The sequence below is a fragment of the Pipistrellus kuhlii genome, unplaced genomic scaffold (assembly GCF_014108245.1).
Source record: "Pipistrellus kuhlii isolate mPipKuh1 unplaced genomic scaffold, mPipKuh1.p scaffold_m20_p_9, whole genome shotgun sequence".
Lineage (NCBI taxonomy): Eukaryota > Metazoa > Chordata > Mammalia > Chiroptera > Vespertilionidae > Pipistrellus > Pipistrellus kuhlii.
The window spans coordinates 14,041,935-14,058,267 of record NW_023425595.1 but is presented as its reverse complement, the minus strand read 5'-3'; the positions used below and the strand labels follow the sequence as shown (position 1 = coordinate 14,058,267).

The 16,333-nt window shown below is 36.5% G+C and overlaps 1 protein-coding gene across 1 annotated transcript in view; it reads right to left on the bottom strand.

The window, feature by feature from the left end:
- The window catches only part of DCDC1 (doublecortin domain containing 1), a 274,158-nt gene that overhangs the window by 45,210 nt on the left and 212,615 nt on the right, over positions 1 to 16,333 (bottom strand). Inside the window, exons 20-24 of the mRNA XM_045577759.1 lie at positions 13,342 to 13,523; positions 10,099 to 10,197; positions 7,730 to 7,829; positions 5,781 to 5,916; positions 4,066 to 4,225 (exon numbers count right to left, since the gene is read on the bottom strand). Coding sequence (XP_045433715.1) covers positions 4,066 to 4,225; positions 5,781 to 5,916; positions 7,730 to 7,829; positions 10,099 to 10,197; positions 13,342 to 13,523 — 677 coding nt within the window. The remainder of the gene's footprint in view (positions 1 to 4,065; positions 4,226 to 5,780; positions 5,917 to 7,729; positions 7,830 to 10,098; positions 10,198 to 13,341; positions 13,524 to 16,333) is intronic.

The following is a 16,333-nucleotide window of genomic DNA, read 5'->3' as shown; positions in this document are numbered from 1 at the left end:
GCCTCAATGGTTGGACAAAAATGAGGCTCTGCAGCCCACGCCAAAACCTGACTTGCATGCGAAAAAAGTGATGTTGTGTGTTTGGTGGAATTTTAAAGGAATTCTTCATTATGAACTTTTACCATCTAACCAAACCATTACAAGTGCAGTGTATAGTGCCCAATTGGAAAGGTTAGCCCAAGCTTTAAGAGAAAAAGAACCCGTGCTGATTAATCGGAAGGGCGTAATTCTTCACCACGATATCGCACGACCGCATACTGCAAGAATCACTGCTGAAAAACTGCGCCAGTTGGAATGGGAAGTTCTCCCTCAACCTGCATATTCTCCTGATATTGCCTCTTCCGATTACCATTTGTTTCATTCTTTGCAAAACTTTCTTCTTGGAAAAAAATTTAATAATGAAGAATGCCTCAAAAATGCATTGATCGAATTTTTTGCATCAAAATCACAAGAATTTTACAACAGAGGGATTAAAATGCTTCCTGAGCGTTGGGCACAAGTAGTAGAAAACAACGGCAACTATATTGTTGGTTAAATTTTGATGTATTGTTTAAATAAATTCGATTTAAAAAAAAAGTATTAGAAAACGACATTAATTATTACTAGACCTAATATTTAGTAGTTTAAGAAATCCCTAACAGACATGTATGGAGAATCCTTGTACCTATCCCTTAAGTGGGTCATATTTCTGTTTGGAACTGTACAGCTAGATTGTTGGGTTTCATAAAGTTTATTCATTAGACAACATTAACGGAATCTTAATTAACTTAACTTCTCCACTCAATAGAGGAATCTAGGGAGACTCAAATAGTCTTGGCATTAATAGTGCCAGATTCTAATAGAGAATATGTACTAAAACACTCAGAGTAAATAGTCATCATTGGAATAACTGTGCCCGCCTTCTGGCTTCTTAAGGTGAAGAAGAGCATGGAAGCATAGCCACCACACAGATCTGTATACACTGAGTGGCCAGAATATTATGATCTCTAAACGCATAGTAATCTGGCCACTCAGTATATATTCTATATAATAAAAGGCTAATATGAAAATTGTCCCCTTGACCAGGAGTTTGACCAGCATGCAGGCCGGCCAACAGCCCATTTCCCTTTCCCTGGCCAGTCTGGCCAGACCCCACCCATGCATGACGAATTCATGCACCAAAATCTTCTGAAACAACTCCTGTGTTAGCAAAGCAGACCATACACTTTTCCAGTGTAACAAAAGTATGATATGTGGATATGAAATTGGTGAGTAATCACTATTCGGAACAGCAGCACAAGCTGCTTCTCAAATGAAAATTCTCAGTAACTGTTAAAAAACAACAGTGCCATCTTGTGTTGAAAATAAAAAACAAAACAAAACACACACACAAAAAACAGCTTTCTCAGGAACTCCATTTCTTTGAGAAAAAGAGGGAGGAAAAGGTCGTTTTTAGTTTTAACACATTTAGTAATGTGTAAACAATATTCTTCCTCCAAATCCAGATGTTTCATTTTTTAACTTGGAATTTATCTATTGTATATGCTCTTGGGTTTCCAGACAAATGAAGTAGAATCAAGTCAATTTTAAAACGGTCATTTTCAAATTCATTTGGCTATATTAAATTCATTCATTTGTCTATCCATTCATTCATAAAACTAATTATTCATGTCTTTAATATTTATTGAACATTTACTATATGATAGCTAGAGAATTCTAAGTGTTAGAATACAGTGGTAAACAAAACATAATTTATCAGAGTTCATGCAGCTTGCATTCTAGCGGAGAGCAGACAGATAAGAAAATGAATAAATAAACAAGATAAGTGCCAGAAGGGAATAAAACAGAATATTGTGATACAAGTTGGTTGGGGTGGGGTCTACTTTAGGAATGGACTCAGAGAAGGCTCCTCTGAGAGAAGATGTTTGAGTTGAGACCTGGACAATGAGAAGGAGTCAGCCATGTGAGGATCTGGAGGGAGAGCATTCCAGGCAGAGAAAAGAACAAATGGAAAGTCTCTGGAGCAAGAATATGTTTGTCTCTTTTGAGGGACAGAGACACTGGTGTGACAGATATGCAGTGAGTAAAGGGAAAGGTAGTAGGAGAGGAAGCTTACCAGGAGGGCAGGGCCTACCTGCAGTACAGCAAGGAAAAGGAAAGATGTCGCCACCCCCATCCCAGTGCCAGGCTCTGAAAGCCTTTCCTTCCAAAAGGCATCACAGCAGAGGCCAATGCTTCCACAGTTTCTCTTTCACTGTGCTTCTTACCATTTTTATCAGAAATCTTTGCACAGAACACATCTATCAAAAGGGTTCCTTCCAGATTTATGGTCCAGTCCTTTCTTAAGCCATCCTATTTGCCAAATAGGTAAAAACTGCCAACCAAACATATCTAAGGACGTCTAGGGAAATCTTACAGTGACCTCCTAATGTAAGATGATTTAAAATCGACTCATTGAAAATAGTTCAAAGAACCAATGAAAGTTAGCCTGGAAAAAGATAACCCAGTGGGCTAATGATGGGGAGCTTTGAATATTTTAAGGACTCTTAAGTAGCAGAGGAATAGGGCATTGCATAGAAATATACCCAATAGAAAAAAATCATAGGATGGAGATGCTTTTAAATAATTATTTCAGCATTAAAATGGGCTGCCTAGTGATCTCCCTGTTTTTAGGAGTATTCAAGAAGACTGTATCAAAAGGGCCTGCCTGTATCCTGGATTGTATTTTGAGTGGGCTCCATCACTTGTACCTCAAGGACTCCAAGTCTGCTGAAATCTATGAATCAGAGAACACTGTCAGTGTTTGTTCTCAAAGATGTTCTTTTTCTTAGTTTCTCTTCATTAGATAACTCAGCGGCAAATGATACATATTTTAGAAGAAGACTGAAAGTTTGTGGTCAGTTCCCTAACCATTGAGTAATATGCCATGTAGGCCAAATCATTTTCTCTGACAAAGGTTTTCTGATGTCTCTGTTGGTATAGGACATCGAACCAGATGACTCACTCATCAAAATCTAAAAGTTTGAACCCTAAAATAAAAGTTGATATTCTTATAATTAAGGACAGAAACTGTTTTTAGACAGGTTATAACAATTATATGTAAATTAATTTTCACAGTTACTGCAATGGCAATAGATTAACTATTTGTGGTTTTATCATTTATTTATTCAATAATGATTAAAATCAGTTTATCTTTCTCTTCAAAAAAAGACAGAGGTTTTGCCCTCAAGGAATTCCCAGGTTGGTGGTTGTTTGAGTGGTAAGGGGGTGGCAGAGGGTGTGTGGAATCTTTTATCTATGATCATTGCTATAATTTATTTCAATGATGAAAAATTATTCCATGGATAAAGACAGGGCAAGTCAAGGCACTTCAGGTGGATAGAAGGGAATGTAGCTCAGAGCATGCCATGTGCAGGTGACAGCTTGTAGCTGCTGAGCTGGAGGGTGGAGTTCACGTGGCAGGAAGAAAAAAAGGTAGAGTGAGGCAGGCATGGGGGTGACAAGGATGTTCAAAGACAGGCCTGGACCAGGGTCAGAAGGGCTCAGGATTCCAGACTAAACATTTTTTTTTTTCTGTCTACACAGGTAGCCATTAAAGAATTGTACAAAAAGGATTGTGTTTTAGAAAGATAGTTGTCCACAGATAGAACTTCATGTGAATTGAAAGGAGATGATTGTGGAGATGAGTCCCATCAGAAAGCCATTTCAGAGTCCAGGATGGTAGCTGTACATTAACATGCCCCCAACTTGAAACTACGTTAGGGAAGAAGCATACCTAAGGTCCACATTTATGGAAACAAAACATGATGGATCCTTCAAATAAATGTCTGCAATTCTAATATTCTAGTCTTTAAAAAATAGTGGCATTATGACAAAAATGACTGAAAGAAGATCATTGTGATGGTAGACCAGTGAAGCTCCAGCACTATCCCTCTGCCAGGAAACCGATTCAATATGAGCTCTTCACCTGACATCCATTTCACGCACTTGGCATGGGTTCCCTACTGGGCTCAGTGCTGTTATCAGGCTAATGAGCTGAGTTCAAATACTAAGCAGGCAGCTTTTCTGGCCACACTGATCACTTACAGAGTTTTACTGAGAGCACTTCCTGTTGTTAAAGCATTTTTTTGCATTTGCTCTTCCTCTGGCTCTATAATTTGCTTCTCTTCTCCAGAAGTTGCTACGGGCTTACACACAGCAAGCTTGGCTCCAGTCACAATGTCACTTTGGACTTCTAAAACAAGAGCTGAGCAGAAATGCACGCATTGGAAAGACAGGTTAATTATAATTGCAGAGAACTGGGAATTTGAAAGCACACGCTAAAATACAAATGCAGAGAATTTCTAGCTATTTGGTATAAATACATCCTAAGAGTAACTGATAATTGCTTTTTAGCGAATACATTGGATTGCTACTCAATTTAATTTTGTAGATTCTTTCCTCTAAAGATATTCTTAGTCAAAAACATTAACACTAAGTTTTTCCAAAAACAATGAAGTTGTTGTACGTTCTATTTTAATAGGCTACATTTTTTATATAAATATTTATATTTCTGTAGAGACCCAAACTCTTCAGTGAATGTCCCCAAGGCTTTGAAACACACATGCAAAACTTAATATACAGTGTTCAAGGTATGCAAGAAGGTAATGTTTTTAATTATATTAATAATTTCCCCTTCTTGCCATTCTATATATAGAACCTTTGTCCTGGTGCCTGAGGTAGCTTTAAGGAATGAGGAAGACCACGAGGAGATGAGAAATGCCACAAGAGGACAAGGATTGTTTTGGCTTTCAAGAAGAGCATAAGTCAATGGCTGTGAAAGTCAGGATGACACTGTCTTGATTTAAGATCTTCCCAAATGCCTTCAGCTCCCACTTAGCATATCAAAAGTTTGGCCTTTCCCAGGGTTGACCTGGAAGAAACAACTATTTCTGGGCCTGAGGGGAAAAGAGTAAGAGGAGGAGGAAGGCAGAAACCCAGCATGAGGGATGTGTTCCCCTATAGACTTCACTACAGGCATCTGAGCTTCACCAAGGAAGTCCTGTGCGCACTGCTTATTTTAGGGCACCTTTGCAATTACCCTCGATGCAACCTTCAACAAGCCATTTAAATCTGAATATGGAAATGGTTTCTGGAAGGTGCAGCTGTGCCCCAGGACTTGCTGACAACCTACTGAGCTCTTTCCAGAAGAGGTTGCCCAATGAAGGTCAAGGGGTCTTGAAGCAAAAACTTACAGAGATGACTACCCAGCAACAACCAGGCTTCTAAAGGCCAGGGGAACCAGAGGAGGGGCGGGGCAGGCAGGAAGTGGCACCCACCCAAAGCATTGTCTGAGCCAAAAGAATGGGACACCATCACCCAGCCAGCAGGGCTCAGAAAGCAAGAGGCTCTGCACCCCAAATTCTTTCTTCTATCCTAGAAAGGAACTAAAGTGAAACTGGAACCTGGTAAATCTGCAAGTCCCAGCCTGCCCTGAAGGGACTATTTAAAGTAATATATGGGATAAAATTTAAACCTGACTGAACAGTTGTCTTGTCCTTGGTAGGGGTGCATGAGGCTCACAAAGAAGACCAATGTGTTAAAGACAAAATAAGTGATGTTCTCTTTGCACAACCAAAGTGCAGGGTGAATGAAAATGTGCAGCTCTGTTAAATACAAAAATTAGTCTAAAGTGCTAAGCAGCAAGGTTCAGGAATGAAATACAACTTATATAAGCAAACTAATTTTTTTCACCCAAAAAGCACTCTCATGAAGTATTTATTTTGGCTGTATGCATTAAGGTAAATAACTCCAGTGCTTACCCTCTGTCTTACGTGTATTGCAGAAGGCTTGAATTTTAGAAATGTCAGATGCTAAATTCCTCAGGAAGAGTTGCTTCTTTTGATGAACAATGGACAGGTCAGGATTGATCCAATGTTCCCCACATGAAACGTATACCTATCGAAGCAATGAGTCTCTGATCCCATATGCAACTGCTCACAGCAGCATTATGTGCAGTAGCCAAGACTGAAAACAATCAAAACTTCCTACAATAGGTGAGTAGTTAAATTGTGGCACCATGGAATAGTACTCAGCAATGAAAAAGGCACAGGCTACTGATAACAACTTTGATGGATCTCAAGTTTTGTACAAAAAAAGTACTTCATGCTATCTTTGCAACTTCTTGTGAATCTATAATTATTTCAAAATAAAAAGTGTTTTAAAGTAAGTTGAAAAGAAGGAGAAAAAGTAGAGAAGGAAGGCAGGGAAGAGGGAGAGTGGGATGGAAGGAGGAAAGGAGAAGAGGGGAGTAGGAGGGAGTAAATCAGAAATATGACTGAAACCCAAATCTGGCCTGTTGCCTGTTTTTAAATAAAGTTTTATTGGAACACAGCTATGCCCATTCATTTATATGCTGTCTGTGGCTGCATTTGTGATATAACCACAGAGTTTTAACAGAGACTATACAAGTGTATAATATATACCATCTGACTCTTTACAGAAAAAGTTTAATGACCACTGATGTAAATGAACTTGCAGTATATGCACCAAAATGTTAATGGGGATAGTTCTAGATACTAGATTATGAATGATACTTTTTCATTTTGCTTATATGTATTTCATAAATGTCCTTACATAAATACATATTTCTTTGAAGTGAAAAAAAAAGAGAGAGAACTATTCTATATTTCTATATGTTGAGAAAGATTCAGTAAGAGAACAAGGGAGACTGTTTTTAAGCCACTCATTGATCATCACTCACATATTCTGTATGAGGATTCAGGAAAACTCTCAAAATTTTCTTTTTGAACAACAGATTTCTTTTTCCTCTTATGGACATACCTAATCATGTAACTGTTCATGTTTAATCTTCACTTTGTACAGAGCAGTGACAAGTTCATTTCTAGCAAAAATACAGGATCTTATAACAATCACTCCTGACCCTCCTACACGTATAGTTCCTTTGCCCTGGTGGCCTCATCTACTTGTCTTTAAATTAAATTTATCTTTCTTAACTAGCACAGTAACTGTAGCAAATTATATCTGTAGGATCAGAATTCAAAACAAGGCCTGCCAGTCTCCAAGAACAATGGACTCCTCCCTCTCATGCTGCCTCAGAGACTGGTCATCAATATTTCTGTTTGAGACTCTCTTGAAGGGTCTTCACATTCAGAGCCTGAAATGAGTTCTGATAATATGGCGAGAGCTTGGTTTTCTGTTCAAAGAATTTCAGGCATCAGCCAAGGTAAGTTTTCTTTTCAAATTTGAGACCTCCAATTCCATAACTGGGAGCAAAGGCTGGGCTGCTAACGTCCCTCTCAGCCTTCTCCAGCCACCCAAATAGACTGTGCGAAAATCTAGATATAATTTTTTATTCTGAAAAGGTAATATTATCATTAAGTAATAAATCATTAAACAACTACACTTTGAAGGCTCTCCCCACCCCAGAAAAGAGAGAATCTATTTCCTTTAGAATAGAATAGAAACCACAAGCAGTTAATAATTTGGTCTTCTCCTTATTTACAAAATGAGAGCATCCATCTCAAAGGGTTGTGATGAGCTTAAGTGAATAAATTCATATATGACCCTGAAAATCATGCCTGACACATAGTAAGCTCTTGACAGATATTAGTGTTCATCTCTGATGGTTGGTGAGTTATGATAATTCTGAGGGGGAAAACAAGTGGAAAGAGGTTGAAGTCTTATATTTTAAAACATTTTAAATATTATTCACATAGGAATATTTCCAGTTTCTCATTCATGTCTTTACCAGTTCATCTCTTTGAAGGTCTTTCACAGAAAATATTTCCTTCCCCTTTTCATTGAACAACCTCCGAGCTGCAGAAGGTAAATGTAAAATTTCAGTACACCTGCAATAAGAGACACAAAAATTGACCTTGCATACAGACAGCTTCCAGCAGAGAAGAGAGGCAATAAAAGGAATCAAGGGCCTGGATCCTTGACAACTCCCTCTGCAGTACGGTGTGTGTTGAGAGCCAGGCTCTGCAACTCATCAGACCCCTTGTGAATCTCATTCTCCCTTTCCGAGTTGTGGGACATGGGCATTATTTAAACTCTCTAGGCCCAAACTACTTGCTTTCCAGGGTTATGAGAATGATCAGTTGATTTAAAAAAGTGATTAGTCTAGTGTTAATCATGATCAATAAATAGGTAAACATATTGTTGACTTCTTGTTTCTCAATATGCCTCAAATTTTCCCATTTTCTTGTTCTTCCTTCTACCTAAGTCACGTTCCTTAGCTTTTTCTGTTGAAGTCTACTCTTTTTCCAAAGCCTCCAAAGTCACATTTATTATCAAGTGATTCCTCATCTCCCTTCTCCAGAAGCGATCTCTATAGCCCTTCAACTTCTTTTGAAATATAATTTTTTTTTTTTGCTTGGTTAAAATTAAATAATGATCCCTCCTCTTCTCCCATACCCCACCCTCACACTCCTGCAAACAAGCACTGGGCCAGCCCTGTGGATATCAAGATAAATGATCAGCTTCCCTGTTCCCTGAGGAGTTCCCTCCCTAGTCAGGGGGAGAGACAGGTCAGCAACTGATGTGTAATATGAAGCAGTGGGTGCTGTAATGGGCACCTGGCCAGGAGCCTGTGAGAACATAGAGGAAACAAGATGAATTTCTCCAGGGAGCCTTGTCTAAGGAAGCAACATTTGGGTTGGGCCTTGACAGATGAATAGGCATTCATCAAGGAGGGTTATGACCTAGAGAAGATAAGTTTTGTGTTTTTTTTTAATATCTGGAGCTGAGTATATGGACAGGAGGAAGAGCCAGATAAAGCTGAAAAAGAAAATAGGAACTAATTGAAAGCATTTAGGTTGCCAAATTAATGAACTTGGGCTCTATTCCATTAACAGCAGGAAGTCATTGAAGGCATCAGAGCAGAGGTGTGATGTCATCTGATCTGCTTTTTTAGGAAGTTATGTCTCAGAAAGGTGAAAGATGACTGGAGGCTGGAGAGGCTGGGATCTATATAGCCAGCTTAGGTTAGAGGTAAAGAGGCAGAATTGTGGGGAAGAGGGAGTAGAGTTAAAATTAATTCCTTTTACTCTTAATCCAATGGTCTTTCCAGTATTCCATGTTTCCACAACATTAGGTATCAACAAAAATATTATATATCAATTATTCTTAAATGGGCTGTTAGGCTATTAGATCTTTCTTAGGCTTTGTAGATGGAAGAACCACCACCACCAACAACAAAAGACTCTCAAAACTGTCTTGTATGAATCCTATATAATAGAAGCGTAATATACAAATCAACCAAACGGCCGAATAGCGGAATGACCATCCAGAAGACCATCTGTACAACCATCAGGGACCATGCTATGACACCCCACTGGCACCAGACCAGCCACGGTGGGTGCGATGTGATTGGTCAGGGACTGGCCATCGCCCCATGATCACCCCACAGAAGGAGGCCCAGGCCACCGACTGGAGGGCTGAGGCGGGTGAACACGGCCTCCCTCTGTGGGGGAAGCCTGGGTCCCGGGTGGCAGAGGGAAGCCAGTGCCCGCAGCTGGGAGAAGGAAGGCCTACTCTTGCACAAATTTTGTGCATCAGGCCTCTAGTTATTAAATAACTAAAGGATAGCATAAGTTCCCTTAAATTTAGTAAGATTGTCTCTTTGAATACAAGAAGAAATACTTTGCAAAAAAGTTTAAGTGCTCAACCTTGAACAGTTATCACGTTCTGTGGAAACAATTTTTGCTTTGGTAGGAATATACTGACCAAAAGAAAATTACAACATTTCACAAATATGTTAGTGACATATAAAAATGGATTTAAATTAGCTAACTACCCTACACTCAATTCAAATATAAACCAAAGAAAAGTGCTGTAAAACTGAAATATTTTTAAGTGGGTATAATTTATATTTACAGAGTTGATAGTTCAAAAGCTAGGGGAAATTGCCTTGAAATTTGGGGAAAATGTACGAATTTCCATTGGTATCATGAACCCATATAGTTAATGTATTTCTATGTGTTAAAAATTCCAAAACTATTATATTAACAGCTGTTTTCTTATATAGGTTCATACATATGTTGTGTTCTGTGTAACACATAACCATTCAGGCGTGTGAATGGAAAATACCATTGCATTTAGGATGTAAGTGCTTACCTCTCCAAAAGTTGATGATATTCAGTCTGCTTTGTTTTGGTTTTAGAATATTTAGTGACATACTTTTTCACATTCTCTTTCATTTCAGAGCCAACATTTCTGAAAGAAATGATCCAAGATTTGATTGACATGTCAGTATGTATTGCCAATTATCTTTCAATTTGTTTAAATATGTGAAAAAAATCTTGAGGTTTAAATTTATCATAATTTGCCCTAAAATAATCTGCCTGTTTTTGAAAAAATAGGGTTTCAAAAACTATCACAATTAAATATTAAGCTTCATGACATTTATGTTATGAGTAACTTATATAAGAAAATGAATTTTTAATATTTTAATCTTCTCTATTAATGCTGATCTCTTCAAGATGTGAATTTTTCAAGTTTAAAGAAAATACAAAGATGACATTTATTTTTCCTGGGATGTTTTATTCATATGTTGTGTATGTTCACATGTTTATTCATATATTCTAGGCAATCAATCCAAACCTAAAAATTGTTACACAGAAAAAGGATGTTTAATTAGAAGATACATCTTTTCAAACTTTCAAGTTAGAAAACTATTTTGTGTATTTAAAAAGTCTCTACATTTTAATAAATGAAAGAAATATTGGTCAAATATAGTTGTTTATTTATTCATTAAAATAGTAATCAAATATAATTAACCATTACTTTATTTATTAATTAATAAATAAAACACTGTTTTAGGGCCTGTTGGGTTCCCTAAGCCATGTGGTGAATAAAGTGACTTAATAATCAACTGATCAGGACACACTGTTCCATAGCCACACCATAGCAGTGAGAACATATATGGATGAATAGTGTATTATCCTGGTTTTCTATCTCCTGGATGGAGTCATAAGTGGATAATCAGAGAGTAATAAGAGCTATTGGGGTGGAAAGCAAGGAAGTACATAGCTAACTCAGGGATAGGGAGGGAAGTGTGGAGTTCAGAGTCAACATCTAGCAATGAAGTACAAACTCATTCTCAGAAGGCCTTTATTATTAAGGCAGATGGAAGATGCTGAGGAATGGAGGGGGTTTAAAAGTTGAAATTGGGGGGAATGCTGATAAGAGATGCAGCTAGAGAAATTAGCAGGGATAGGTCATAAAGGACATAAAAGTTAACTAAGGAGCTTGAGTGAGTCCAGGGATTATAACTTACTAATGACTTACTGAAATTATCTAAAATATAAAATTTTACTTTATAAATTCAAATTGAGCCTTTCCTTTTACAATTCTTTAAAATATCACTTAAATGTTTTCTTTGTTTAACTGCTTATAGCTCTAAGAGATGAAATTCTCCTGTGACACAGAGATCACAAAGGTCTTGATTTATATAAATTTGACAACCATCATCAAGACTATCTGCCAACATTCTGTTACTCACTGAGATAACCATCAACTACATAAAGAACAAATGCTTCTTGATCTTCCTTTGGCTTTACAGATGGAGGAATCAACAAAAACAAGAACAAAGGCTCCTCAAGCTGTGAAGAGTGAATTATTAAATAACCAAAGGAAACCATGTGATTGAAGCAGATTTTGGTTAAAATGGATCTATATTTCATCTATAACCAGAGTTTGCTTTTAAAGACATGAAATAGCTCAACCCTCTATCTTCTTTTGAGTAAGTTTCAGGATAAGGCAAGCAATTTGCCCCTATATGTCATCTGCACTTATTTATTTTGACTTGGATATATTAAAAGTAGCACAGCATGGCTTCCACCTTGCACGCCTCTGGGGTGCCATTCACATAAGAATACCATGAAAACAGTGGCCACTGGAGCTGGACAACACAGCCTCCCTGTGATGCCAGCCAAATCTCTTTCCATTGAATCTCTCTGTTACCAGGACTTACATACAGCTCTGGGGGAAAATGCTATTGATGATCCTGTAGAAAACTTTCTGAATCAGCCAAGATAAATTAAACATATTTAGTAGAGTTTTAGAGTCAAGTATATGCTAGTGTATTTTAATTATTTGAGAATAAGTAATTCATGCAGTGAACAAAATGGACATTTGATTACCAGGACACACTGTTCCATGAACAAGGACAGCAGAGAGTTTCACAGACTCTGCTAGAATAGCTGTCCAAATGAACAAATCTCTCAGACTATGTTTGGGTTACCTTATTGAATTACGCATTTTAAAACATTAATGGGAAAAGACCAAATCTGTATACAATTTTGAGCCACGGTTAAAGAAGATATAGAATAAGAAAGAAATATAGGAAGAGACAAAAATTATTTAACTTTGCATGCTAAAAGAAAAATGTCATATCCTACTTTAAGGGCATTACCCTTACATTTTACATCTAGCAGAATGAACTAATTATGAAATGTATGCGTCAAAGATTTCAATTTCAGGCTTGACTTTACTTTGAAGATTAATTTTTTACTTTATCATCTTTACAAGGCAGTTCAGTGGACAGCCGATCTGAATATTACTCATTGTTCAGCGATGTATGAAGTATATTTAATCAATGTGAAGAAAGTTATATTAAACTATTATCAGCAGCCTCAACTATTCTAAACATCTCAAAAAAAAGGTCAAGAGGTAATATCACTGCTAATCATATGAGAAACAATGTGTTTAACTCATTCTTTATATCAGAGCTTTGTGCTGATCTATGATTCCTTTTGTATAAAATATAAAGAAAATCAGCAGGTAATTTTTCTCCAATGCTCGAGAAATATTGGCTATTTGGGAAAATTTTATTCAAATCTCATAACATCAGCTAACATACAGATCAATGTTTTTCTATGATGAACTTTTAAAATGTTATTCCAAGTCAAGGATATAAAATTATATAAAGTTATATTTTGAGAACTATATTTATTTGTTAAATATGCCAAAGCTATAAATGGAAAACAATTGTATATAATGATTTTAGTAAGGAATTGTAAAAATATATTTAAAAAGCAATTTCAAAAGAATTATTTCAAATTAATAAAATTAAAAAAATAATTCAAAATAGATATTGATTTAAATTTTTTCTAGAACTATTCATTTATAACTCATTATTTTATCCCATGCCTAGCCTAAACAAAGAGTTCAAGTGTTTCCTAACATAGAAACTAAATAAATCTGAATATCTATTTTCATCTCTAAATATCAACATGAGAGCCCTTTTAAAAAAATAAACACAGAATTCTCTCAAAAAAACATCGGTAAGCAAGAGGACAAAAGTGTGTAGAAATTAGGAAGTGTACTTAATGAGAAAATTGAACAAGCTGTCCTTACTGCATTTTTCGCCCAGGTGATATGTCTGGACTCATTATAACAAGCGCTCTGTTTTTATTCTTGTCTCCATTCCGCAGAACTTTGAGTCTTACGGGCACATCCTGCTCTGGTGACTTACAGATGGGTTTCTTCATGGAAGGACTATTTGGAATAAGCAGTCCTTCTATTGGCCAATCAAACTCCTTTAGAAAGAAATGACAAAAAATTGATAATAAATAGAGTTTAAGATATAAAGAAATATAATACAATACTGATGCTTTTAATCTTTTATTCAAGTCTAATTAGTATTTTGTGTGAATAAAGAGGAAGGAAAGTAATTTTTTAAATATATGTCAAATCTATGTTGTGCTACAAGGAAAATCTATTCCCTTTCAGAGAAACATCGTTCTAGTAAAATAGAACTGAATTAACTTGGAATGTTTTTGTTCATGTGTGAAATAACTTTAATATGAGGAAAGTTAGAATGTGTGAAAAGTAGTTTTATAACATAAAATAATATTATCTTAAACAAGACCCTTTTGGCAAAGAAAAATATATTTGGGGAACACTCCAAAAAACATAGTGAGATGATAAAACCTAAATTACAGATGTTTCATTTGCAAAATTCAGTTAATTTGTATTCATTTATTCATATCTACATTTATTTATTAACTCATGCATTATCCAAATATTGTTTATTATAGTCCAGGCCCAGTGCTTAGACACTGGAAATAACTTGGAGAGTTATTATGCTGAGTGAAATAAGCCAGTCAGAAAAAGACAAGTATCACATGATCTCACTTGGAATCTAATGAACAAAATAGATCCACAGACATAAAGGCATGGAATAGACTGGAATCTCAGAGTGGGGGGTGGAGGGGTGGGAAGAGATTAACCAAAGAACTTATATGCATATGTGCATAGCCAATGGACACAGACAATAGAGGGGTGAAGGCCTGGGGTGGGGTGGAGGTTGAATGCAAGGGGGAGTAGGAGACATCTGTAATAACATCAATAAAAAATAAACTTAAAATAAAATATTAACATTAAATAAACAACACTATGAACATGATAGAATACTCTTCTAATGGGTGCTCAGAAACTTAGCTAGAAATAAGCTGGCAATTAAGCAGTGTAAGTGTAATAGCAAGAGGGTATTCTGAGGTGTGGTGGGACCACATGGAGGAGAACCTAACTCAGAAATGCCCTGTGACAGACCTGAAGCCTCAGCAGGAGTCAGTGCAGTAAAGGAGGGTAAGATGATGGGCAGAGTATGTATCAGGTTGAGGATTAATAGAACATGATGTTTAGGGAAATAAAAGGAAGTAAGGATGGCTCCCAGGTTTGTAGCTTAGGCGACTTGGTATTGCCACTCGCAGAAAGAGAGGTTTGCAGAGAAAGAGTAAACGAGGAAAGGGATGATCATAGGTGATGTCAGACAAGGTCCAAGTCATTTTTTTTTTAATCTGAATAAACAATTGTCCTGGCAGCAATTAAATCCCTGTTAATCTGCAGTAACTATCTTATAAAATATCACAATTCCATATAAGTATGGATCTGTTTCTGTGTGTTTTACTCCCTTTGATTTTTTAATTTATCTCTCCCAGTAAAATATTATGCTGCCTTAATTATATTTGGTAAGTCTTGATATTTGGGAGGGCAAATACCCCCACCTTGTTATTCTTCTTTGGAAATTGGTTCTTATTGGCCTTTTGCTACTTCACACATATTTAAGAATCAGTTTGGTTAGTCTTTAAAGCCTGTTTGTATATAAATACTCTGAAGCAGGGTAAGTAATTTCCTAAAGGGTTTCAAACACCCAAAGAAGGGGTAAGTCATGCTGAACAGGCAAAATACTCAGATTTTTTTTTTTTTTTGAGGAGGTCCTAGTGTCCAGGCTGTTTCCCACTGACAGTACCTGTGGGTTGGAGAGGTGTGCTGGCATGTCAGACCAATTCAGACCAAGGCATCTGTGTGGTTTTTTTTGTTTGTTTTTGTTTTTTTATAAAAAGGAGGTCGTTTTTTAAAAGACAGGGCAAAAAGTAATAATTTACTAAGATAATCCCTTGAAAATAATTTTTTAGGATCTCACAGTTATACTGAACAATCACATAGCTCAGAAAAATGTGTTGTGAATATATTATAAACAATGTCTGAAGGTTGTGAAGATTAAATATTCTGAAACAGCATCTAATTAGAATGCTCTAATTTGTGAGATGAATAAGTAAATAACATTAATTGCATGCAATTAGGGGAAAAGCAGTATAAATAAATGTTAAAAACTCATGAGTAGAGTGCTTTTTCCTTTATATATTTAATATAAATGTACATGTATTTATAATAGTAATATACAACATCGCTAACTTATCACACTTCCAAGTAAACAAAATTTGAGTTAATGAAGTTTTAATGTACTCCTGACCTTCACTGAGAACCTGTTGCCTGTATGGAAATTTAAATGCAAAAGGGAAGACAACGTTAGATATGTGTCTATTATTATGAATGGAGCAACAAGGGGTCACTTTTCCTTACTCTTGTTACTGAGAAGGAACACAAAAGGTTATGATAAACTCATTGTGTGTTTTTATTTGAAGCTTTTCTATTTTAGAAAGGTTTATACTTAGCATGTGGGATGATGGAGGAGTGGCGTTGTATACCTCTTCAAGAAATAAGTTCAGGATTGACCTGTAACTCTTCTACAACAAAGATATTAAGCATTTCTGAGCAAATCAACAGTTTAGACATGAAGCCAGGGTTGGAAAGGTGGGAAAGAGAGAGGAAAACAGTCTCCTTACTAAAAACTGTCTCACAGAAGCCTTGGTATAAAGTTGTTAATATTTCCCCCTCTCTTTTTTTCTAAACCATGGAAGGGAAAGGCAAGAGAAACAAGGTCCTTTCTTAAAATGAATCTGTGAGAACAGTCAGTTCATAGAGTTAGGACAGTGGTCAGGAAACTCATTAGTCAACAGAGCCAAATATCAACAGTACAATGATTGAAATTTCTTTTGAGAGC